Source organism: Anas platyrhynchos, chromosome 21 (genome assembly GCF_047663525.1).
Source record: "Anas platyrhynchos isolate ZD024472 breed Pekin duck chromosome 21, IASCAAS_PekinDuck_T2T, whole genome shotgun sequence".
NCBI lineage: Eukaryota > Metazoa > Chordata > Aves > Anseriformes > Anatidae > Anas > Anas platyrhynchos.
Genome location: NC_092607.1, coordinates 17,191,994 through 17,217,853, shown reverse-complemented (window position 1 = coordinate 17,217,853; position 25,860 = coordinate 17,191,994). Strand labels below are relative to the sequence as shown.

The following is a 25,860-nucleotide window of genomic DNA, read 5'->3' as shown; positions in this document are numbered from 1 at the left end:
TTATTGTTGTTTTCCTCAAAGCTTCCCCAGGCGGAGGCAGCCGGGGGCTGCGGCTGGGCTGTGGCTCAGCGAGGCAGGGCTGCAGCCCCCAGACCCAAATCTTGCCGCATTTTCAGCCCCGTGTTGTATGGAGGAGGGGGCCCAGCAGCTTTTGGGCTCCGTCTTTTGGGGCACGACAAGGGGCTGCAGGCAGGGGGTGACGGTGCTGAGACAGGCAGGGAAAAGCAGAACACAGCCTGCTGGATTCAGTGGCACTTTTCTGTATTCATTTATTTTTTTTTCCAGGACATCTTTTCTTTGACTTCCCATTTTCTGTCATTTCGCCATTTGTGGCTGCTGCTAGAGGCCGGTACCTCTGTGCTTTTGAAGTAGGTATCACAGCACCTTCAGGACCAGGGAAGCCCCCCCATTTCATGCTGACAGCAGCAGCAGCACCCCGGTGTCACCCCACCGACCAAAACTGCACAAACCCACCTCGTTTCTCATCGGACACGCTTTGCACGAGGCTCCCACACAATCCCCCAGCCGTCAGCATCCCCCCCGGCTGCCAAACCCCGAGTTTCCCAGCGCGCTGCAATGCAGACGCTGCCAAACCCTTCCAGCAGCTGCAGGGAGCCATGGGCTCAGACAGGGCTGGAAGCAGCATGCTGTGCCTACCACATTCGCTTAAGAAATCAGAGATTTCCCTTTTTTCATATTTTTTTCCCCTAATCTCTTAGTGTCCTGTTCTCTCAGCACTGTGTGTAAAATGGAAAGCCTTATCACAGAAAAAAAAAATATATAGAGAGAAAATAAGTCTCATCAGAATAATACGAGCAGTATCAGAATAATACTAGCAGTATCCACACCTTTTCACCATGTATTTGGAACAGGAGGTTGTTTTGTTTGTTTGTTTTTAAGCCTGACTGGACAGTTCACAGCTTCCTGCTCTATACAAGGCTCATTTTGTTTTTGCAAATCCCTCTGCTTTCTCTTTGGGGTGAATTTCTAGGACTTTATGGGCTATCCTGAAGCCAGCAGGCTGAAGTTTTCTGTTTCACTATACACACCTCAGCATCAGTAGGTTAAGACAGCTCTCCCAGGCATGTGAATGCTGGAATAATTCTCCCACTATTCAATATGAGCTTTGGTTTTTATTTACCTAGAAGATCTGATAGGGTCTGTCTGCCCTTTGCGATGTTCTGGAGCTTCCAGGCATCGGTCACAGGTGTTTTCTTCCTTTTATTTAGAAAAAGGAACACTTTCAAGCTACCAGGGCATGTGTCCCAGTGGAGTACGCTATACAAGAACTGGTGAGCAAACTAGATTTATGTGTGCAACACATCACACACTTCAGCTCTGGTGTTGTGCATATTTCCTAGATAACCTGTCATATAAATAACTTTTATATAATTAATTCTGGATCCATCTATAACACCAGGAGATATTCCTTCCTTGTTTTAAACTTAACCATCTTTTTGAGTTCCCTCTGGTTTTCACTAGGGAGCTTCTGAAGGTGATGGGTGTTCTTCTCCAAGATGGGGATTAGGGAAAATTAGTGCCTATTTGGCTAAATCGTCCTCTGCCTGACATCTAACCAGGCAGGCTCTCAGGAAACAACAGATTTTCATGGAGAATCGGCAAGGAAGTTAATTTTATAGCACGCACTTCTTTCACTACTCCTTTGTGAATGTTTTCAACATTTTAAGCAATCAAACATTTGTAGATGTCTTTTAACATAGGAAGGGCTTCTGCCAATAACTCTCGCTGTCAAAAATGCTGAAAAAATGCAAGTCTACAACAGTATGGCTGTGCAAACCACTAAAGGCAGCTCTTCTGTTAGCTCTGAAGCACGGGAATGTCCTTTGAAGAAAAATAAAAATAAAAATTCCAACCTGACAGAAAAAAATCTCTCTTTAATACCCCCAAAAGAGGGACTCGTAGCAACCCTCCCATTTCATTACAGGACACCGTCATCTAGAGCAGCTGAGAGGAAGATTTACAAGTTGTGGTTGTTACCAAGAGGGTCGCAGGCCTGGCACACTTCACATTGCTCTTTGTGGCTGCCAACCTGGCAGAAGTGTGGCTTGCAATGAGAAATAGTTGGGAAGTAATTTTACCTAGTGACTAATAAAGCCATTTGGAAAGTTACTGGTCTAAAAGGAAGAGCATGAACTGCAGTACAGGAGACTAATACCTTACCAGGCAATATTGTAGTCATGAGACCTTCCAGCACCATTTGCAGCCTGAAGTTGGAAGAAGCTGCCTTAGTTGGTAAGAAATAATAAAAATTCCAGATAGGGCAGCAGTAAACCCCCTGAAATTGTTAAATAATACAAGGAGAAAAAGAATTGAGAGAGAGAAACCTGTGACAACACCAGCACTAAATCAGGAAAACGATTCCCTGAAGGCAAGGGAAACAACAGGGTTAGTCTGAAGTTTCCTCTTTAGTATCTATCATGTGCACTTGAGAAATGAGGTCGAGTCGTACAAAGGGTCTGGATGGGGAAGAGGAGTTGTGCTAATTCAGTCGCATAAAGGTGTAAGGCAAGCCATGAATTCAGGTCACCCCGGGGCGCTCAGCTCCAACTGGCAGCGCGTGTACAAAAGTTAGCAGCGCAAAGGCAGATGGCTGAGCAACTACAAACGGTGAAGAAGAAATTTTGAAAACATGAAGCTGTGAGCAATGGTCTAGTGATTGCCATACAGTTTCCACCAGATCACGAATCCCATCCGCTTCAGCTTGCGAAACGGGCATTTACTTACTTTCCTAATGACAGGACGATTGTGTGAAAATTGGAGCATCAAAGAGGAAAGCAGTTTTGTTGTTTTCCAACAGTGGAGAGACAGCAAGGCTCTGGATTATCTGGACTCTAAAGAACCCAATAATTATGTGGCCAAACAAAAGTTTTAGATGGTTTCTATGGGAACCATCACATATCCCCAGAAGGACAAGGCATGGCAACTCAATCCTCTCCTATCTGAAAGGAGAAAAATATCCTTCCCACCAAAAGCAGCACTTTTATGGTCAGTTGCTGCTGCTCTTCAAACTCTCTTGCCCCATTCCTCAAGATTCTTGCTTGTCTGGGAAGGGAAATCCTGCATGGGTGGCCTCTGAACAGAAATGAGGATTATCCCCTTTGTACTCCTGCTCTGTACAAGCCTTCTGCCTGCAGGACTCTCCGCAGTTCAATCACTCACACACCCACTCTCCTACAGAGTTTCAGGATCACCTTTTCCAAGGTTTTTCTTTTGTACATTTCTTTCCTTGACGGCACAACTTCAAATGAAAAATGTTCATCCAAGATCACCATCCCCTAATTTGAGCAAGCAGGGAGGAACCCCAGTAAGCCTGTATTTCCTTGTCTTAGCATGTAGAGACTGCTAGAGGTGTTGGGACTGGCCTGCTGTATAATCACCGTTCTGACCTTTCTTTTCACTTTAAAACCTTCCTTTTCTCTCTCTTCCTCCTTCTCCAAACTCTTGCTTTGGATTTTGTCCTAGGCATAAAACCAACACCTTTACTTGCCCTGTCTGTGTCACAAAGAGATGTTTTAGTTTCAGTAAACCTTTACAATTCTTCAGCAAACTTAACTGAGAAAAAAAATGTATCTCTCTAAACTCACACGATCTTTTCTCTCTAAACTTACAAGATTTTTTCTCTTAGTTTTCTGAATGGTCGGGTGCAGCGCTGACAGACAGGCTTGCTGGTGCCGGCACTGCAGACTTGGTCAAGTAAGGTAAGTGGTGCAGAGAAACCACCCTCCAGAAGGATAAGGAGCACTCAGGCAGTGCTGACTCATTTGCCCCTGGACACTGGCACATCTGCTGACTCACGCTCCTTTTTGGGCTTGGTCGCCTTCCAGCTCCTCTCTCTAAAGGTAATATTGCTTAAATCAACATTACTTAAATAGCAGTTAAAATAATCGGATTTGATGCAGTACTGATATTATGCTTCAGCGTAGTAAAGCTGTGTTTAAAGGAAATAATGACAATATTCCATATATCTGTGATCAGTTTTACACCTTTATTCTCCATGATAAATCTCATTCACTCTCATGGCATTTTACAGTTTTTACGAAGTCATTTCATTTGCAGCTTAATCTGGCACGATGGGTATCGAGTTAAAGAGTTCACACGGTCAGAAACACGAACAAAATCAGTTGTTACATTAGCATGGAGCGCTGTGAAGCATTGAAAAAACAGCTCAAAACTCTGTAGCCCATTAGCTACGATTAAAGACAATTTTCAAGCCAGGTGAGTTCAGATAAAGGAATTTAGAGGCTGCCAACCAAAACACACCAGCAAACCTGCAACTGAACAGAGGGAAAACACAGAATATACCAGAAACTTGAGAAAGAGATCAGATTATGTAATGCTTGCATTTAAGGTCTGCTCCTTTTGATGGACAATTTTAAATATTTGAACACTTCTGCATGCGAACGCTACCCTTAGCAGGGGGTAGTGTTTTTGTTTTGTTTTTTGTTTTAGTAGGGAAAATCACAGTAAAAACAAGCCGCCTCCTGTTCTTCATCTCTTCGTGTTCTGCGTGTGGGGAGCTGCGGTGACACAGCCGGGCAGGAGACATTGGCTTCCCACCTCCCCCCCCCTCACAAAACCCTGCTTTTGTAAACCCGGGGACACCGACACCCTGCTCCTAAGCATTTATTCCCACACTGCGCGCTTTGCTGGACCCCTACACGCACAAAAACCCTTCGACGGCCTCAGAGAGGCCGAGGGGGCTCTCAAAACGGCCCTCAGAAAGGCCGAGGGGCCCCCCAAAGCCCCCGACCCCAGCCCCAACCCCTCAGGGCCTAACCAGCGCCCCCCCTCCCAACAAGGCCCCGTTGCCATGGCAACGGCGCAGGCCTGGCGGTGGCGCCCCGCCGGAAGTGGCGTAAGGACGCACGGGCCGGAAGTGGAGCCGTGAGGCAGGCGCGGGGATTCCGAACGGCGGAGCGGGGGGTGAGCGGCGGGCGCGGCGCTTCCGGGTGCGTTGCCATGGCAACCGCGATGGGACCGCGACCGGGGACCGGGAATGGGGACCGGGAACGGGAATGGGGGTTGGGGGGTGGTAGAGGGGGTCCCGGGGCTCTTGGCTGCATCGTCCCGGCCCGGTCCCGGGTGTCCGCGCTCCCCCAAGGTAGGCCCGGGGCTTGGGGCCGGGCCCGAGGCGGGGCGCGGGGCGGGTGACGAGGCTGCGCTCCGCTGCAGGCCCCCCTCTTCGGCGAGGATGCCCAGGATCACGCTGAACGGCGTCCCGGTGGATTTCCCCTTCCAGCCGTACAAGTGCCAGGAGGTGTACATGACCAAGGTGCTGGAGTGCCTGCAGAAGGTGAGTTCTGCCCCCAGGAATCACAGAATATCCCGAGCCGGAAGGGATCCACAGGGATCGTCGAGCCCAGCTCCTGGCACCCCACAGGTCAACCCAAAAATTCAGACCATGTGACAAGTCTCGGTGCCTGCCCGGGTCGCAGGGCAGCTCCGCAGCATTTTGCTTCCTTCATTGGTTCATCTGCTAAAAAACCTCGCTATTCAGGTTTCTTTTCTGTTGTCTGTATGATGCCTTTTTAAAGCCTTCTCTGACTATTTTACTTCTCCTGCATACCACCTTTTTAAAATCGATTTCACTCCTACTTTTATTTTAGCATACAGTTATTAAATACTCAGCAATGTGCAGGTGATGGTCACTATAATCGTAGCTAGGATATTTCATCCTAACCTGGAACGGTAAGGGAATACTAAGTGAGTAGTATTGTAAACTGTAATATTGCTTTGCACTTTAAAATTGTAATGTTCAGTAAGATCAAGTGTTTAAAAATGGACCCGCTTGCAAAATGCTCTGCCTAAGCTGTGACATGAGGCGTAGTCTTCATTCTAATGGAAATAAGCAGTCTGCAATCTGAGCTGTTTCTGGTTTTTGCAATAGCATCAAATACCTTCATGTCTTTTTAGCTGAAATATAATTCATTCTAGTGGCTCCAGGAGTGGAGAGTTCTTCTGCTAAATAGAGGTTAATAGGTTGGGCTTTACAAAGTTGATTAGAGGGCCCTGCAGGTTGGGCATTTACCAAAGCTCTGTGTGAAGTACGTATGTTTCTTTTGTGTGGTGTAGTTTACCAGGTAGTGATTGCTCTTTTACTGAGGAAAACATAGTCTAGCACAACAACATGTTCTGGCTGAATCTCGTGGCTAGTTATTCATTACTTTTTCTTTTTTTCTTTTATTTCTCTTCAATACAGAAGGTAAATGGCATTCTGGAGAGCCCTACGGGCACAGGAAAGACCCTCTGCCTGCTGTGTTCCACCCTGGCCTGGCGGGAGCACTTTAAAGATACTATCTCAGCCCGCAAAATTGCCCAGCGTATGAATGGAGTCGAGCTCTTTCCTGACAGGCCCATGTCATCCTGGGGTAACGCTACCACGGATGCTGATGTTCCAGGTACGTACTTTGGTTTTTATCCTCAGCGAGAATCACACAATGATGCAGGAATGTTAGTGAACGCTTGCTTTTATCTATCACTCCTAGAAAGTATGGAATTATAAAAGCCATGGGGGCATTGTTCAGCAGCTGCAGTGCTGTTTCACACTGTTTTACAGATTTCAAAGGTGTTCTTAGAACACTAGAAATCCATTTAGCTCATTTTGTGTGTGTGAATAGTTGTATGACAAAAGTTCTTGCTGTCTCTACAAGGCAAATTGTTACCAATAGCACCAGCTGGGCTGGGAAGGGAGAGTAATAGAATCTTGTGTTCTTCTTGGTGTGTTAATAATGTTTTTCTGATTTGTTTCCCTTCTGTTTGGCAGCTTATTACACGGACATTCCTAAAATAATTTATGCATCCAGAACGCACTCACAACTTACGCAGGTCATTAATGAGTTAAAGAACACAGTCTACAGGTAATTACAATTTAGGATAATGCTGCTTTTCAAAGAGAAGGTGGAGAAAATCCCTGTTTTAATTGTTGTCTGAATATATGCACATATAAATTTATGAATGTATAAAAAAAACAATACTCACTGAAATGTAGTTCTGTTAACATGCATGTGTACAACCTGGAGTTCTTTGATTTATTTTTTTTCTCATTCAATCCTAGAATTTCCTGAATTCATTCTGTTTTTGTTTCTTTATTTCACACATTTGCTTCTAACATTCATTTTTTTTCCCCATTTTAAGATAGGGGGAAGATAGTGGGAAGCCTGTTACAAAGTTGAACTCCTTAAGAATGAAGTAAATTCAGGAAGAAATTTGTTTTGTTGTACCAATGTCTGTCATAGCGTTCAGCCGTTGGCATGAATGACAGAGTGCAGCCGAGCTTTTTGGATCTGCAGAAATAATTGGTTTATATGCTCCTTGTGAAGATACAACCTTGTAATAAGGAGGGAAAAAAAGTGTTATGAATGATTATAGAGCAATAATTCCTGCAATAATGTTTTTATAACAGTGACTGCTGCCTCTTGAATGGCTTGTAATAGGTGACATACCAGAACCCAGATTCTACAGTGGATGATGTGAGCTGCTACTCATTACCTCCCGCTGTTACCAGGAGAAATATAGTACCATAAAATCAAATAAACATATATATATATAGTTGTTACAAACATGCTCTTATTGATTCTGATTCTGACCCTTGTTTTATTGCTCGTCTGTTTCTCGTGAACTTTTCACACTTGAGCTATTAAACTCAGTCTAGACATGTACAACTGTGTTCTTCTTTCTTGCTCTATTTTTAATATCAATTTTGTGTATTCTGTTTGAACAGGCCAAAGGTATGTGTTTTGGGTTCCAGAGAGCAGCTTTGCATCAATAGTGAAGTGAAACGACAAGAGAGCAACCACGTGCAGGTGAAAATAAGCATAATAAGAACATGCGGTTCTGTTTGTTTTTGTTTGTTTTATTATTATTATTTATTTATTGACATAAAGCGTGTAATTTCTAACTTAGACATTCTTTTATTACACTGTTCTTATTATTAGGCTGTAGTGAATTGTTTTCCATGCATTTGGAGGAACTTGCCATATCTATTTTTATTAGTGCAAAATTTGATTCTGCATTTTTGGTAGCATTTTCCATCCAGAGGACGATGTGATTGTATAGAACATGAGAGATGATTAATAGTTTGCAGTTTACTGTCTGGTCTACCACTGAAGTATTTTTCAATGGCAGTAACAATTTCAAAGTAATGCTTCGGTGATTGCTTTGCTTGTTATTTTTACCAGTAATATCAAAGACTACTCTTGTGAAAAATATTTGTGGAAAAATATAACCAAATTCCCTCCAAGCTTGTAAGTGTTCTGCGCCACATAAAAAAAGAATGTAACTTTTAATGTGAACAGAGGGATTCATATTTTTGAGACTAAAGAATTGTGACTACCATATATTTATTAGCTGGCATTATAGAAAACCAATAACTCTTTACCCCTTAACTTGCTTTTCAACACTTGGCAAGCTGTGCTACTCTTGGATAAAACATGTGATATTTTACAGATCTATATGTGCCGAATGAAAGTGATGACTCGTTCTTGTCATTTTTATAACAATGTAGAAGGTGAGTTTGGGTGTGGAAATAAAGCCCTATTTTTTGGAGAGGGAATTGTTTGCTAGGCAGGTAGAGAAGTTTGAAAGAGCTGGCATAGTCTGCATTTGTGTGTGATATGCATGCGTGTGTGAGTTTTGCTCTGCATTAATGTCTTTCAAGAACCAAATAGTAAGAAGTGGATGAATGTGGTAACAGGTAACAACAAATCTTTGTGTGATATTGTCATGTAAAGAAAAAGGTTCTTCGCTGAGAGGGTGGTTGGGCACTGGAACAGGTTCCCCAGGGAAGTGATCATGGTAGCAAGACTACTGGAGTTCAAGAAGTGTTTGGACACTCAAACATGATTTTTTTTTTTGTTGTTTTTAATTGGGTGGGCCTGTGTGAAGCCAGTAGTCAGACTTGGTGATCCTTTTGGATCCCTTCCAACTCAGGATATTCTATGACTTTTACTTAAGTTTGTGGTTGTAATGTTATAACTTTTCACAGAAAAGAGTACAGAGAAAGAACTGGTCAACTCAATCATGGATATTGAAGACTTGATTAAAAATGGAAACAAACATAGGTAAATGTTCCCTCTGACTTTCATCCTTTTTTTCATCCTCATTAGAGCTGTTTTCATCACACAGCAGTTTATTTCAATTCTTACTTCTGTAAAGACTGAGTCAGATCAGCGTCAGGCTCACCAGTATTTTAATTCTCGTTTGAGTAGAGGCTGCCAATATTATCTGATATGACAAATATTGCAATTGCCTTTCAGATTTAAGAGGATGAGATGACTGACTTGTTGAGATAAAATAATCTAGCCCAGCATTTACTTTTAGCTTTCACGGTTGAAAGGATAATGGAGTAATGGATGCCACTCTTTCTTCTTTAATTTATTTTTATTCTCTTTGTTTTTCTGAGCTGTATGCACAACTAGGCGTTATTTTCTGTGCTTCTTTTTAGATAAGTTGTATGAGTAGAGCTAATCATTTGCCCTAAAACCAAGCATGTCAGTTTCAGTTCCTGTAGAAGCTGATCAGAAATCACTGAGAGCATGAAACATAAAACAGGAATGTTGGATGCATTCTAATATTTCTGGAAGTATTACCTAATAACTTGTGCTACTTTTTTTTTTCTTAAACAGAGCTTGTCCTTATTATCTCTCTCGAAGCCTGAAGCAGCAGGCGGATATTATTTTTATGCCTTACAACTATTTACTAGACTCAAAGGTAATGTATTAAAATGTGTTTTTTTTTCCCATATATTTATTTCATATTGGCTTTTAGTGGATAAGCTGTGAAGAATGGATGCATAGCAAGCAAGTGTATTGCACAAATGTTTTCTTCTTTATTACAATTTCAGTTTTAACCTCTACGAACTTTGATGTGATGCATTTTATCACCTTCATTTCTGGATTAAGTGGTTCTGCGGATTATATTTTAGGTAGCCACAACAATTTGCTGTTTTCTTAAACAAAACAGAACAAAAACCAAACCTAGACCTTGAGCTACTTTCTTAGTTAATCAAATCTGTATTTCTCTGTGGCCTTTATTTCCATTCCTTCATTCTCTTTCTTATCTTCAGAGCCGGAGAGCACACAACTTAGACCTGAAGGGGACTGTGGTAATACTTGATGAAGCTCACAATGTGGTAAGTTGTTTCATCTCTGTTAACCATTTTTCAAGCTTCATCCAAAAAGAAAAACAGACCACTGCTGTATTACAAATAGTCTGTAAAATCTGTACCCAGCTATTTCTGTTGTTAATGTCAAATATCTTGAATATTTCTTGTTTCATTTACAGTTAAAGTTTTGTAGTTTAATTAACAGTCCTTTGACACTACTGTGATTTTTCTACAAAGTGGTAGTTTTTTCCTGAAGGGTAGATCTCCAGATTTATATGGGTGCTCATTTTCTTGTTTAAAGAGTTCTTGAGGGTGCTCATTCTTAAAGCTCAACCACATCAGTTGTCCAAGTGCAGTAGATGACAAGCACAACTCTTGTCATATTTCCAAGTCTTCATTCCTGGAGACAAAAAAAAAGAAGTGCTGCCTTCTGAGATCTTCCTCTTTGTTGGCTCAAAACTTGACATCAAGGGATGTCAAGAAAAATCTATGAGCAGCAACGTTAAGGACACAAAGGATGTGAGGCCTATTAAAACTAAAAGTGATTTTGATGGTGCTGATTTGCTGCTATGTGGAAGATGTACAACTATCAGTAATGCAGGAAAGGGAAAAGTGTTTGGCAAAAAGGATGCCTAGTAGTAATCAGTCTTCAGGTATTTGAAAATGTCCTCTGACCTGAGCTGGAGATCAGAAAGGAAGTCAAGCCTGGTCATTTATGATCTATTTATCTTTGTAACTGCCTGAGCAAACAGCACATTGTGCAGTCCAAGTAATGCCTCCATTCCTTGATATTTTAGGAAAAGTTGTGTGAAGAGTCATCTTCTTTTGACTTGACAGCCTACGATTTGGCTTCAGCAATTGATACTTTAAATATACTACTGGAAGAACAAGCCAAAGCAGTTCAGCAGAAAGAAGTAAATGCTGAGTTCAATATGGAAATGGACAATTCAGGTGTGTTGACAACCACGAACCACTGCTTCTCTGGGAAGCAGAACTAGCAAATAGCTAAAAGTTTCTGGAAAACTGACTCTCAGTAGTAGATAAATTATTGTTCATTACTAATGTCAGACAAACATGTAAAGCTTTGGCCAAACCAATGTGATGTAAGGGGTCTTTCACGAGAAAGAGAGCGGAGAGTGGAATACAGGAGATGTCTTTCTGTATGCACAGACCTCGACTTCATATCCATGATTTTTGAAAAGGCTAAAAGAAACTAGGAATGAAACAGGCATGAAACATCCTTTTTGAAACCTTTCATTTCTTCACCAGGGCTGAACATGGAACTTGAAGATCTAGCAAAGATAAAAAGTAAGTTTCCTTTTTGTGTGAGTGTTGTCAAAAATTGTTGAAACAATTTCAAAAGGTGATTTGGTCAACTATAATCAGGTTCATGTGAGTTTCTGTTGACATCTGCACATAACTGAGAAATTCATTTAAGTTTTAAGTTGTCTCTTTTTTCTGAGCATTTGGTGGAATGTTTAGTTGCAGTTACTTCCCCTGAAGGTGAGAGCATTGCCAGATGAAGGCATCACTCCTTTCTTTGCCAGAAGTTCCCTTATTTTCTAATCTTGTCAGTGTGCTGGCAATATATTAGTTGCACTCTTCTGCTGTAAGAATGTGATGCTAAGTAGCAATCATAGCGAGGGCTTGAGATGTCTCATGTTTGCAAAGCATTTCCACAAACAACTTTCCCCATCTATGGAGAAGAATTTAAAATGTAGCTGACAACTGTATTTTATGAGTATCACAGGCAATTCAAGAGTTGAGGTCATAAGAACTTGTTAAAGTTCTGTAAAGTATTTAGACCTGATATCTAGGAAATTGCTCTTAATCATCTTGATTTGTTTTCAGCATCAAGAAAACAGCTAGGTTGCTGTCTCTAAGGCAGTTCTCACTTGTTTCGGTAGAGGGAGCCAATAACTTTTGTAATAAAGTCTGATTGAAAAAGGGGTTCAGATGAATCCCTAAAGTGAGTTTATGAACCCTAATTTTTTTCTCTTTTCATTCCCTCAAAGAAATTCTTCTTCAGCTGGAAAGTGCTATTGATGAAGTGGAGTTGCCACCAAATAAAAATGGAGTCACCAAAAATGGAAGGTAACTTCATCTCAGTAATATGTTTGCATCTTAAAAGAACAATAAATTCTAAACAAAGATTAAACTTCAGTCTAGTGTGAGCTTCTTGCCTATGAAAGTAGTTCTTTGTGTTTACACAAAGAAATGATTTAAACTGAGGTACTAATGCTGCACTGATTTGGTTTGAGGTATCCCAGAGCTCTGTAAGTCCACTTCTTTACAACGTACTACATGCATTAGTTTAGAAATTGTAGAAATTGCATGTAAACCTTATTCTAATTTAATGTATTGTAGTTAGTTAATTAGATCATTAATGCATGTGTTGTAGATAAATCTGAAAAATGTGAAGGATGTGGTCAGTATGCCTTCTGTCATGTCCATGTTATCTGCTATCTTTATAACCAAATACTTATTTACATTCCCATAGTTTTTTCATTTTTACAGAGAGACAAGAACATGTTTTGCTACTACATGGTGAAATTGTTCTAGCTGTAAAAGAATAATAGTAATTGTGTCCATGTGATTATTTACAACGTTTACTGATTTGAGCCTTTTTCTTTCTAAATTGCAGCTACATCTTTGATCTGTTTGCGAAGGCCCAAATAACATTCCAGACCAAATCCTCACTCCTGGAGTCACTAGAGCAGATTTTACAGTTTCTTTCAAGCCGTAAGTATAAATTTGTTAGTCATTTCACTTGGACTTTACTCTCTAACTTAAGTAATTGGAAGCTTGTATAGTTTGGGGGGAAGAGGATAAAGTCATCATTGGATTTAAATTATAAAACTCTTAAAAACTAAAATCTGACCCTGAGGACCTCTGTCATTTTATTAAGTTTGGCTGCTAGGTCCTTTTTTTTTTTGGGGAAATTTAAGTCTGTTCACTCAACAGAATTTTAAGAAACTGAGTTTAGTTGCCTAATATGGAAGAAACATGAAACTTACTGTGGAATGCCAGTTTTACGTTTCTTCTTGCATCTGGAATAATGATGAAAAACTTGAAATAATTTATTTGCTTCAGATAATATTTTCAAGTTGTGTTCACAGGGAGCTGTGCTATTTAGATAGGTGCATTTGTATATATCCATACGGTATATTTGCGTTTTAAAAGTGATCATGGTGTTCTTCTCTGCAGGTACTGGGGTATTTGTCAATACATCTGGACTGCATAAACTTTCAGACATTATCCAGGTAAATAACTAATGTTGCAGCTACATATTCCTGAAAGATGTAAGAGTTGGTTTTAAAAAATGTGCAATATCATTAAAGAGATCAATTTTATTCTTGATTATATGTATATTTGAGCACTGATGGAAATGTACAGGTTTTTAGTTGTTGCCTAATGAGATGATCTACTTTGATTTTTACCAAGGTTATTCTTTTTGTAGTTTTGAGGTCCCTTTTTGGAGTTGTTAAATTTATCTGGTTTTAGCAACCACCAGGTGGAGCTGTACTATTGAGCAGTGCACATACGAGCAGCAGTGTTTGGGAATGTGAGATCTTGTAAAAGATCAAGACAGGCTAAGGTAACAAAGCAAACAAAAATTGTTGTTTTTTTCTCCCACTTAATTATTAAATTAAAGGATCAGTAAAATAAAACTCCTTTCAGTGCCACAGGAACTGAACCTTCAAAGTGTGGGGGGAAAAAGAATGGTGCTGTCAATACTCTCACTATTGTGCAATTAAAAAGTATCAATTATGGGGCCCAGTTTTTCACATAAAATGAGAAAGTGCAATGGACCAGCGGCCTGAAGTTCAATTTCTGGTTTTCCTCTGAAGTTGATCAAAGCTCTGATGTTTTTGAGTCATTCTTGAGCAATAAAGTTTGGAGAACTTAACAGTCAAATAGCATTTTAGCTATACCGTTGCATATTAGAAAATCTGCTGACATTTGGGATACAGTTGACCGTATTCCCGCAACTTGGTGATTTTAGAGCCTGAAATCTGTCACTGCCTGAGTCACTGGCAGTCTTAGGTTGAATTAGACATTTCCTAATAAGTGAAATAAGACCTTTTCTTTCCAATAACTTGTGTTTCTTTTGGATCAAAAAGGTCTTTCTTCCCTTAACTTGAATAGTTAGGTGACAATAATAACAATGACATTTTAATGTGTTTTTTTCATTGCTCTTCTGTCTTGGTTTAATGTTTTGTTTTTTTTTTCTCGTTTGGTTCGGTTTTCCTTATTAAAAATTATAATTGATACAAGAAATCCCAGTCTTCAGAGACTGTTGTGGCTGTCAATATTCAGTCTTCTTTTTTTGTAGTTCCCTGGTTTTGTTCTGTTCATTGGTAGCCTGCCTAATAGGTTAGCTGACAGACTTCCAGAAATACCTCATTTTGTAGATCTTTCTGCTGGAAAATATGCTGCTTAGAAGTGTAATCTGTGTTCCCTGTAAACACAGAAGTGACAAAAATGGTGATAAAATAATGTAAATACAGGCAAAAGAAGAGTGAAATCTGTGACAGCAAAATGAGGAAAACCACAGCAATTTATTAAATCTGAAAATTGAATTACTTCTGTGTCCAGCCCTGCATTCAGCAGCATGCAAATGAGCTCTTGCTTAATGTCCTTATTTTCAGAACACCTAAAAAACTTGCTATGTAATTGTTTTCTCTCTCGGTGCACTAGCAACTATGTACTTCAATTTTCCTTTTTTTTGCTGAAGGATTTATAACATTCCCACATTTATTTCCCTTTTATACTTTCAGATTTGAATTTAGCCACATTCTCTAAAAGTTCTAGCACGATACTGGATTTGTATTTATTTATTTTGAATGACACAGCTCAGGTTTGTCATTTGTGCCAAAATGTACTGATAGCATCCATGTTGTCTTCCTGGTGATTGCTAGGAAATCTTACAAGGAGTAAGTGTGAGTTACACAGCATTTAATTTGTTGCTTTTCACCTAAGATTTTACTTGCTTAGCTGAAATGTGAATCCTTGTTTTCACGAATTGAAGGTTAGTAGAAAAGAGTAATCTTTAACCTTTAAAATTTTTCCAAAAAACGTTATTAGACACTTGCAGGAGAACAGTCAGACAGTGAACTTGTTAGCAAAGTAATCCAATAGATGATTCACTTTTTTTACTTAATAAGATTTGCTGAGCTCTTTCTCTCCTGGTGGTATATGGAGTCATGCTCCAGCCAGCTGTGCAGTTGGAGACAACACTTGTCCAAAAGGAGTTGCCTTTTACCAGATTCCAAAAACGAATCCGCAGAATTACACCCATGAAAAACTGCGAAGTAGTTGAAGAAGTGCATTCAAACTTTGCTCTTTCTGAAACCATCTCTATGAAAGCAATCCCTGCTAGCTTAACCGGTGTGGCTGGCAAATGCCTTGTTTTCCTGGCTTTCCCCAAGTCACTTGGAGGTCTCAGAATCCTCCTTATCTCTGAGCAGCATGTGTATGTGGTCTGCCCTGGCAAGTTCAGTGCTACTACAGGGTGTGGATTTTTTAACTTCAGTGCCATAGGAATGGGTCTTCTAAGAAATTTTGGAATGTTCTAAAAGAATTCCGGTCAAAAGAGGTTATAGAAGAGAAATCGCAGTTGCATTTTTTGTTCTTTTTTTTTTTTTTTATCACAGTCCTTGTGTTGTGGGTTGATCAGATTCATTACTGTCACCTGAAATATCTCTTGGAATTTCTTGGCACTGTGCTTTATCATATTCTAGAAGCTAATAAGAGTTACTTCTGCTTTTGTATGTATTCTGCTGCTCCAGATATGTTTGTCTCCGTGGTTATCTCTGGATTTTGTTCACCCAAACTTCTTACATTTTAGAACTTGACACTGAAATCAGTGAATCAGAAAACGTTTGGTTCTTTCATGGGGAACGGGAGGTACCCTTAAATTTAAATTAGTTTTTTGGTGTTTCAAAGCTGCAAGGTGATGAGAGTCAGCAGTAGAAGCCAAATGCTAGTGACTGGAGCCTACAGATTACAGGGCGCTACGGGGCCAAAGGTAACTGTGTGTGTGTGCTCTTCTAGCTTGTGATAGATGAAAGATTATTTGAATTGGATGGTACATCTTTCAATGAAAGCTGAGATCTCTTCATCTACTGCTGAGAGTGTGCACATGGACAGTTACTGCAAATCATCTGGCACATACAAATATCTCAAGATAACAAATTGATAACAAATTAACACCATGATTAGGTTACAGTCAATGTCTTGCTTGGTAAAACAGCACTTTCTTCTTACAGAGCTCTGACTTCAACAGTTAACTTCGTACCAGCTTTTTTATTATTATTCTTTTAGAAGAACACTTAATAAAATCTTTCTTGTACATAATGTCTTTGGCTATATTTTAGAAGTTTGTTTTTCCAGGAATTCTGTTTTTTTTTTTCTGACTAGTGGAGAACATCATTCTGATTGTAACTAGCTAATATTTTTGTGAGCTTAGATAATTCCTTTTAGAAGTCTGAAGAAATTTTGTTTAGAAAAAATAACAGAAGTTATAAATATTTGAGAAACACAGCTGTTTTCATGAAATGCCATATGTTTGAAAGATCATCATCCTTAGTCATAAGACATCATGTACAGGAAAAGATAAGAAGCATAATTCTGTTCAGGACAGTTGTTAGATTTCTTTTTCATTTAAAATATGGACGACTAAATATGCTTACAATTTGATTTTTCTCTAGGAAGAATATTGTTAATGTAGGGTATCGTGACTGAAATTTTTAACTGAGGGAATTCTAAAAGTTCTTTTACACATGGTTGTGACTCTGATCTCTTGAGCATGCAATGTGGTTATATTCATCAACAGCCAGAAGTCAAGTACAGTGTGAATAATAACACTGTCATTTGTATGGTTTCAATATATATTTAGATACTGGCTTGTATTGTTTGGAGTAATGAGAAAGTCAAGTGGTTAGCAGAAATTGCCTGTAAAAATATATTCAACATTTTCCACTTTAATTAGTTTACAGAATCAAGGAGATATATTTAGTTATCCCTACAGTGATTGTTCTGGAGATACTTCCCATTACAAAGATATGTTAGGGATTTTGTTGGCAACAGTTGTTAAAACTTGTGTTTCTTTATGTCTGTTTTCCAGATAGTATTCAACATCGATCCTCCAGAGGGCACAACAAGTTTTGTGCCACCTCAGTCGATATCCAGATACTATAAGGTATGGAAAGCTGTGTGAGTCCTGCCTTTTTCCATGGTGGCATTTCATGCTTGTGCTTAGTGTATTCAACACTGAGAAAGACGCGGACAGTATTGCAAATTATGGTGTTGGCTACAAGGAGGGTATGTAAGTTCTTCCAGGAAAAAAAAAAAAAAAAGGAAATGTGGTTAGTTTAGGTTCTATGGAAAAAGGGGATCTACACAGCAAATTTTAAATAACCTTTTTTTAGTTTTACCTAAAATGAAATAAGAAGTGCAGTAAATGTGAATTATTAAAATGTTTATACTGCAAATTATGCAAGAATCAGTGTATTCTGCCAGCAAATTGATTTCTCGGCTGACTCATATTTTGCAGTACCATTTTTGAAGGAGTTCTTCATAAGGCTTGAGTGAAATTTCCTCCTTTTTTCAAACCCAAAGTCCTTATTTAGATAGAGTTTGGGACTCAACAACTGTGGTGCTATAACAAGTTTTAGGAACAGATCTTGTTTTAAGTCAAAAGTAAATTTCATCTTAAGTTGAGGCTGTTTTTGTTGTCAGATAAAGGAAGTCTTTCTAGTGCCATAATACTTTTTCTAGCTTACAAGTTATAACCTGGTAGACAATACCCAAGTAATTGTGGTGTTTGTTTTTGTTCAGGGCAGCCCATGACATACTGCTTCCATAAACTGACTGAAAATGGCTGTTTGTCATGATATGCTTCTGTGCTCCTTGTCAGGTGCATTATGACAGACTAGAAACAAAACGTGAGAGACAGATAAGAAGTTATATGACCTTATTACCATAAAATGGCATTAATTACATTAACTACCCTTAACATAACCTAGCTTTTTCTAGGGATGAAGTGTAAGTTTGTTTCTGCAGCAGTCTCTAGGAATGTCACTGTTATTTTCCTTCAGGTACACATTCATCTGGAAAACAGTAATCAGAAGAAGCAAAAGACGAATGTCTGGGATTCATCAGCTGCAAAAAAACAAGGTATAGGACTCGTACTCTGGCAGGCTTATGCAAAAGCTACATTGAAAACTACTCAACTGCTCCTTTTGATTCCAATAAGGGAACGCAATTGATGACATCCTGATCTGCGTTTTAGTCATTTACTGGAATACGAGGAGACCTGGGGCATTCGTGTTGTCCTGGAGCTCTCTCTCTCTAGAGCAGGGTAGATTTTTAAGGCTTTGCGACTTTGATAAGTTTGAAGAGTTTTAAGATTGCTTCAGCATGTTACTTTCCAGTTTTCTAAGTACAGCTCTGCTGTGGATATGATGACTCTAGGAGGCACTTTTCACTTGTGTGGTTACTTCTGAAGGCAAGGTGACGTAAGCAATCTCAATATAAAATACACCTCTACCAGTGCTGCTGTGTGCACTTTGCATTGGAGTTCTTCTAGTTCAGTTATTCCAATGAAAGAAAATAATCTTCATTATGGAAGAGCTGATTGAATGAGTGTAAAGAAGGTCTTCAGACCTGTGTAAGAATAGGAAATCCTTGAGGATTAACATTGAAATTTAGGAAATGTTCTGAGACCCTCAAACAAGCTATATTTCTCTCTATTACAGTGTTGTGTTAAATGCAAAACTAGTGTTGCTAAGGCTGTAACTACCTTTTTACAAGAAGAGCCATGCATAAATATGGCACTGCAAATGTGTGCCAAAGGTTTTATATGAGTAAATTCACTGAAAGTTCTTAATTATTGAAAGTTCTCTGTTGAAATTGATCAGATATAGTGGAGGAGCTATAGTTGGTTGGCTTATTCTGAAGCTCTGTAACAGAGAGCTTTGTGTTTTTTTTCAGTAGTAGTAGTAGTAGTATGTATTTTTAATTTTTGTTAATAAATAGTTGTCTGGAAAACATTCATAAACCATTTCTAAGGATTTTCTGATTAAAGAAGAGAGATGCAGATCCTTTTGCCTAAGCCTTCTTTAACAGAATACTCTCCAAGGACCTTTGTAAATACCTTGCCTCATTATCTACTTAATTATTCAATGAAATGCTCTTGAGAATGTATTTATTCATTTCACAGAAGTCCTTTCATAAGGGCAAAGTGACTTTTTTCAAAGAATGCTTTTCCAGATTTTTTTTTTTTTCCATGTAATGTCCCCATAAGTTTTTCCACAACGTAAGTGCTCCCTTCACTGTTCTGAACAGAGAAAGTTCTGTTTGGTAATCTGCAGATACCATTTTCCTGAGGTATTGCTTAATCAGAGTTTCAAGTTACAGGAATAATTTTAAGTAGATTTTTCGAAGTATGTGTGCAGGGAAGGGCTAACAGAAACAATAGACTTAATGCATAATTGGGAGGATTTTCAACCAAAAAGCAGTGACACAGTCCTTCTGTAATCTAGCAAGCACATATGGATATCTCTGCTTTTCAAATCCAAACTGTATTCACAAATCCATACGCAACAGCTAGCAATGTGTTGAGACTTGAATTGTATATAGAGGCCATCCAGGACTGATCCGATCCCATTTCCCTGTAGTGGTGTAGGAGACCCTATAAGAATGCTGCAAACCTCTTCAGAATAGCTCGTTTTAAGGGATTTTATAGAAATGATGCCCTTGGGCCTAATTCTCTATAAATTGTGACTGATGAGGAGAAATGACATAGCTTGGGATAGTTAGAAACATCCAGAGTCCTAGCTACCTGTCCTGGCTACTGATGCCACTTAAAAACGTGATACTGAACTGCATTTGTACATTAAAATAAAATGCTTTTACTTCTGGTTTGCTCTAAATCACCGTGTCATAAACTACTCACAAATCATTTATCCCTGGATTAACTGTTCTTGTACTAGGAATGGAACAAGCTGCTGCAGAGATCTACCTTGTGTAGCATCCAAGCTTCCTGGTAGTGACTGGGACTTCGAAAAACAGTTTAACATTGTTAACCTTAAAGACATAATAGGAGAGCACCAGGCTGAAAAATGTACTGCAGTTCCAGCTTCCCCAAGAACTGGGGAATTGATGCCTGGCAGTCCTCTTGCAGGGTTGCAGAGAAGTATATTTCAAATCGAGTGCTGGTGAGGCAAATGTGAGTGGTTGGTGTTCTCTTTTAGGCCATCCCATACCAGTTGCTTTTATGCTGGAATTTCTTATGTTTCTGACACTTCTTATGCTTTCTGTCCTGGAGCGTGTCCAGAGAAGGGCTACGAAGCTGGTGAAGGGTCTGGAACACAAGTCCTATGAAGAGCAGCTGAGGGAACGGGGGTTGCTTGTTCTGGAGAAGAGGAGGCTCAGTGGAGACCTTATTGCTCTCTACAACTACCTGAAAGAAAGATAATCAGTGATAGGACTAGAGGGAATGACCTCAAGTTGCACCAGGGGCGGTTCAGGTTGGAAATGAAGAGACATCTTCTGTCTGGCTTTGTCCAAATGAGATGGGAGGATAAAGCTTTAGCTTAAAATAAATGTTCTCCGTTGTAAATCTAAGCAGTAAGTGACTCACTGGGGACATATTACTGGGGATTTCCTGAAGCTGTCAGCTCCTTGTTGGAAATGGTCTTTGGAAGAAGCATGTATATATTTAAATGACACACACATGATACGTGGATACTGGATTTCTTACTGAATTTAGCTTTTGGATTCTGTTTTGCATGATTAATGTTTCATTTGTGTGCTCTTGTTCTTGATGTAGGTGATCATTTCCTTTTTTGGTTCTTTTGGATGTCTCTGAAAAGCTGATGCTAAGTTTTCAGCAGAGCCACCAATTGTACAGCTGTAAGATGAGCAATGAGAAAAATCAGTAGTGGGATTAACCTGCTTTTCTTTATATCCTTTATGTTGATAATTTATAGTATGCCAGATTTTCAGTGTGGCACGTATTTCTATATCCGTATCCCACAAAAGATTTGAGCAAAAGTTGAAGGGTTTGGTAGTTGGGTGTGAGAAAATGGAAAGACTATGTGAAAACTTCTTAGCCTTTGGAAATTCCTGATGGAGAAAGATTTCTTTTCAACCAAGTGCAAGGGTGGAAGTATTTTTGAGTAACTTCAGTCATTTGTCCTTTATCCCAGTATTCTGCAGTTCTCCCACCATGCTTCCACTTCCAGTTGTCAGTGACAGCAGAAGATGGATCAGTGGATGGAGGATGAAGTAGTTTTATCTACTCAGTCTGCCTATTACTTGCTGACAGAATGCTCTGATGCTCTGTCTTTTCTATAACAATCTTCTGACTAAAATGTAATCTACTTAAGGTGTGAATGAGCAATGACCTTGTAAACTATTTTGTGAATTACCATAATAATTAAATTTGAAAAGAGCAAAGCACACATACGTCTGGAGTTTTAGCTTCATATGCTGGTCTTTTTAGTTTTAGAAGTTCAGATGCTGATGTGTGCTATATCCGTATAATTAGTCATGAATTATAATATGACTAATTCATATTCATGATTTTTCCTCCATACAGGCTTGCTTCTTAGTGTTTTCTCTTTATTTGATACAGGAAAGACCTTAAGCTATTGGTGTTTCAGTCCTGGATATAGCATGCATGATCTTGTTCGACAAGGAGTCAGGACGATTATCCTTACTAGTGGGACTCTCTCTCCACTCTCATCATTTACAATGGAAATGCAGATGTAAGTACCTAGGTGTGTGAACAGTTACAGTACTGAAAATGCATCATTTGAGCTCATGATTTTTTGTTTTATCTCAGGATTTTTGAGTGTTCTAGACTGGTAGCTAATAGGGAATCATAGAGTGAGTATGACTTGGGTTTTGTTTTCCTCTTTCTTCAGCCCTTTTCCTGTTAGCTTGGAGAATCCTCATGTTATTGATAAACACCAGCTCTGGGTTGGAATCATTCCCAAAGGACCTGATGGAGCCGTGCTCACTTCTACCTATGAAAGGAGGTAAAGCAGGATTCCACGTAGTTCACTGGGGTCGTGGGTTCTTACGGTTTTGGTTCTTGAAGGAAGACTCTTGTGAAATAAGTAATCTCTGTAGTTGTTTTCTCGGATGAGCACTGTGCTGAATAACAACACCATTTACCACTACTGTAGCAAGTTTAGAAGTGGAAGGCTGGAAGGGATTGAGCATCAGGGCACTGAGTGCACTAAGAGTCCTTAATGGCCCCGATCAGCCTTGAGGGGCCTCCACCCACAGATCAGGAGTGGAGCGTGGGCTTAGGAGTTCCACTTAAGTTCAGGCCAAGGCCTTCGGTCCATGCCCACGCTGCTGTAGAAGTATGTCTCCAGCTCTGTCATAACCACACCTGGCTGTCAGCCCTACTGATCTGACCCTGACTTGCTGATTGACTTCCTGACCTTGTCCTCCTTGTCACTGTGGACCTTTCTCACCATCACAGGACTGTGACACTTAATGTCATTGGACCTGATCCTGGTTTACTGACTTCCATTCCTGGCTTGACCTTGGACCTTCCCCATCACCATGACTTTGCCTGATGATCTGGATTTGAGCCTAACTACTTCCTCTGAGTCTTTCCTGCTTGCCTTGCTCTGTTAGTGTGGCAGGGCCCCTGCTCTGCATGCCTTCATGTGCCACTTTCAGGTGCCACCTTCATTCCTGTTACAGAGCAGCCCAAACTCGCTGACATGAACCCCTAGTCTAAATTTATTTGCTGAAAGCTTAATTGACTTGAAAAATGGCTGGCCTGTGTAACAACTATTTTTGTATTTAAAGTTTGTTGTCATGATCAGGCTCCACCTCTGCAGTGCCTCCTAAAGAAAAACATATCCAAATTGTTGTCAAGCTTTTCATCATTTTTTCTTTCTTTTCTCTGGTCTTTCATCATTTTGTCCATGTCTTTCTTTTCTTCATAATAAACCGCTTCTTCTTCTGCAGCTTTTGCTTTTTCCATAGAAGAAACAAAAATGCTGCCAGTGAGGAATTCCAGAGCATATAAGTTCATTGTATATTGACTTCTATTCCATAATGTAATGATCTCATTGGCATCTCAGCATACCATTTTAAGATGTAGCTTCATGCTTTGCTGCACATATTAGATGGTTCTGCGCTCTGACGTTACTAAAGAGCGACATGGCCTTTGAGGCAGTGCTGTGTTTAGGGTTGTCATCCTTCTATAGTACTTTGAAATGAGGATAGTTCCCTCCGTGTGATATACGTGTTCTTCCATTTAATTTTCTTCCTATTTTTTTATGATATCACATTCGTAAATCTCTTCCAGTTTCGACATTATACCTAAAACTCTGCCTGAGAATTCTGTAATTTTGCCTGCTGCAGGCCTGACTTGCTCTTTTTCAGCAGTGTGGAGAAATCCAAAAATGGATCTAAAAGAGTTTTTACTGCAAAAAAGGGAAAAATCCCAAATGTTCCACAGAAGTGGAAAGGGACTCAACAATTATAACTGATTTTTCACAGAGAAGCAGCAGCAGTCTGGAAAACCCTTAGACTGTCTGTTTCATTTGCAGAATCTTATCATGACATTTCATTTAATTTGCTGAAGATACTGTCTCTTGAGTGGGAATGGCTGGGGAATGCACAGTGTTAGGTGTGTCTTGACAGCAGCTGTTTGGTGATATTGTTATTTACAGCTCTTGCAAACATAAATCTGTGGGTTTTTTTTCCTTGCATATTTAAGTTTCCTGGGAAAACAAAAAAAAAAAATGTATGCAGATTTACATGGAACTAAAAAGAAAAAAATGTAGAGGCATGAGGGAACAGGTGACATTTTAGTCAGGACTGGAAGAAACAGATAAATCCTACTCGTTGTAGAGCAGTACATTAAGTGATTCACTCTGCTTATACCCCCAGTAAACAATAACCATAGCAACCAAATTCACTCTTTTTGCCCCCCCAAGCCTCACCACACCTAGTTCACCAATAATTATTTTTAATAGCTGTAATGGTAGTCAGGCTTCAGAGCATCTACAGACTTTTCTGGCAGAACTTTCACTCCTAACGTTAGTATTAATCATAAAACTCGTATGGCTGCACGTTTCAACTTGTTAGATGTTGAATATTGAAGCTTAGATCATCTTCAGTGCGAAGGATAAAATTTATAGTAATAGCATCGTGTAGCCAGTATTACTAATACCGTGTGTTTGGCATGGGTGATTAGGAGTATGGATGTGCTATTTTAGATGAATATCAGGAAGTAAATTTGCATAAAAAAAATGGAGAGGAGGAAATACAATGATGGTTGACTGTTCTTGTTTGTAGGTTTTCAGAGGACTATTTATCTTCTCTGGGGAAAACAATTGGTAAGTGAGGTGTGTGGATTTCAGAAACAGACTGTTGTACAGCATTTCTAGAAAATTGTTGGAAGGTGTCTGAAATAAAGATCTGAAAATAGGTCCTGCTGTTGCATTTGAAAATACAGCAGGTAATGTTGTATCTCTTTGTCTAGGCTTTTGTTGTACTTGTAACATCTTTTATCCTGTTAAAGCTACACTTTAGAAAACCTGTAACACTGACTTTTGCAACAACAAAGTCTGAAGTTTATACCTTGACAACAATGTTATTGAAATGATTTTTTTTTAATTAACTTCTAATACACCAACTTTAATGTCAAGGAAGCAGAAAAGATTATGGAGAGAAGCCATGTTGTTGATCTACTTTTCTTGCACAATCTATGCTCTCTGTTCCAGGAGAAAACTGCTTTGAACTCTACGTTTCCCTATCTTGTTGCAGGTAATCTTGTGCGAGTTGTACCTCATGGACTGTTGGTGTTCTTCCCATCATATCCTGTCATGGATAAGAGCTTGGAATATTGGAGAGTATGTTAACTGTTGTCCGTTTATAGGTGACTTAGTTGCACACTTCAGACCATTTGTATTTATGCTATCTAACTATGCTCATTCAAAATTTTTTGTTAATAAGTAATTATTAAATTCAGAAAGTAAAAAGTCCGAGTAAGGAGGAATAATACATTAGTACGTTGTCTGATCTGGTCTTAGAGTTCACTTAATTTCACCACACTACTTTTTACTAAACCTCCAAATTATAGTTTGTTCGAGTGTTTCAGCTTTTGAGAGGAATAAAAATCCCAGGATGAATCTTTGTTTTTAATTTGTAGCCATTGCAACTGTAATATTTTTTTTAAACTGCTTTGTTCATGACTTGAGCGTCTCTAGTGAGATTTGACAGAACAGTTCTGCTTTATACTCTCCTCCTCCTTAAAAGTGAATGCTGGGACAAAGATATAATAATTGTTTTAAAAGTGAATTGACCCCAGAATGGGTGGGTCTCTGAGAGGTCAGTGTTGGGAACTTGCAAGTTGGAAGGAAAATAAACGGACCTCTGTTCAGTGTAATGTTTGAGTTACACCACCTGTGAAAAACCACTGCTTTCTCGGTGTCATTAGAATTGTGTGTTTCTGCACCCATCTCCTCATGTTTGGCAAGAGCAGAACAGATGGTGGGAGGCATCTGTGATGACTGCCCCTGACCATTTCCTTTCCCATGGTCATTTCTGGTATAAGTGTCCTTTCACATGGGCATTTCTCATATGTTCATTATCTGTTTAACAGGAGCATGATTTTGCTAAAAGAATAGAAGAAGTGAAGCCAATATTTGTGGAACCCAAGTATAAAGGAAGCTTTGCAGAGGTTGGTAATT

The 25,860-nt window shown here is 39.4% G+C and overlaps 1 protein-coding gene across 8 annotated transcripts in view; it reads left to right on the top strand.

The window, feature by feature from the left end:
* Positions 1 to 4,789: 4,789 nt before the first annotated feature.
* RTEL1 (regulator of telomere elongation helicase 1) overlaps positions 4,790 to 25,860 on the top strand; it is a 44,695-nt gene continuing 23,624 nt past the window's right edge. For 5 of the 8 annotated variants that reach the window (XR_005260438.2, XM_027473069.3, XM_027473070.3 and 2 more), the window contains exons 1-21: positions 4,861 to 4,970; positions 5,194 to 5,314; positions 6,221 to 6,419; positions 6,785 to 6,878; positions 7,742 to 7,823; positions 8,467 to 8,527; positions 9,005 to 9,080; positions 9,645 to 9,729; positions 10,085 to 10,150; positions 10,921 to 11,074; positions 11,393 to 11,431; positions 12,139 to 12,217; positions 12,768 to 12,865; positions 13,331 to 13,386; positions 17,253 to 17,327; positions 18,226 to 18,304; positions 21,768 to 21,900; positions 22,060 to 22,173; positions 24,464 to 24,504; positions 24,935 to 25,020; positions 25,773 to 25,850. Coding sequence is in view for 6 of the 8 variants with exons in the window: in XM_027473069.3 (XP_027328870.3) it covers positions 5,213 to 5,314; positions 6,221 to 6,419; positions 6,785 to 6,878; positions 7,742 to 7,823; positions 8,467 to 8,527; positions 9,005 to 9,080; positions 9,645 to 9,729; positions 10,085 to 10,150; positions 10,921 to 11,074; positions 11,393 to 11,431; positions 12,139 to 12,217; positions 12,768 to 12,865; positions 13,331 to 13,386; positions 17,253 to 17,327; positions 18,226 to 18,304; positions 21,768 to 21,900; positions 22,060 to 22,173; positions 24,464 to 24,504; positions 24,935 to 25,020; positions 25,773 to 25,850 (1,797 nt within the window). In the remaining 2 variants the exon portion in view is untranslated. Of the gene's footprint in view, positions 4,971 to 5,193; positions 5,315 to 6,220; positions 6,420 to 6,784; positions 6,879 to 7,741; positions 7,824 to 8,466; positions 8,528 to 9,004; positions 9,081 to 9,644; positions 9,730 to 10,084; positions 10,151 to 10,920; positions 11,075 to 11,392; positions 11,432 to 12,138; positions 12,218 to 12,767; positions 12,866 to 13,330; positions 13,387 to 17,252; positions 17,328 to 18,225; positions 18,305 to 21,767; positions 21,901 to 22,059; positions 22,174 to 24,463; positions 24,505 to 24,934; positions 25,021 to 25,772; positions 25,851 to 25,860 lie in introns of all 8 variants that reach the window. The other 3 variants (XR_005260439.2, XM_072026632.1, XM_072026633.1) reach the window with 2 other exon arrangements.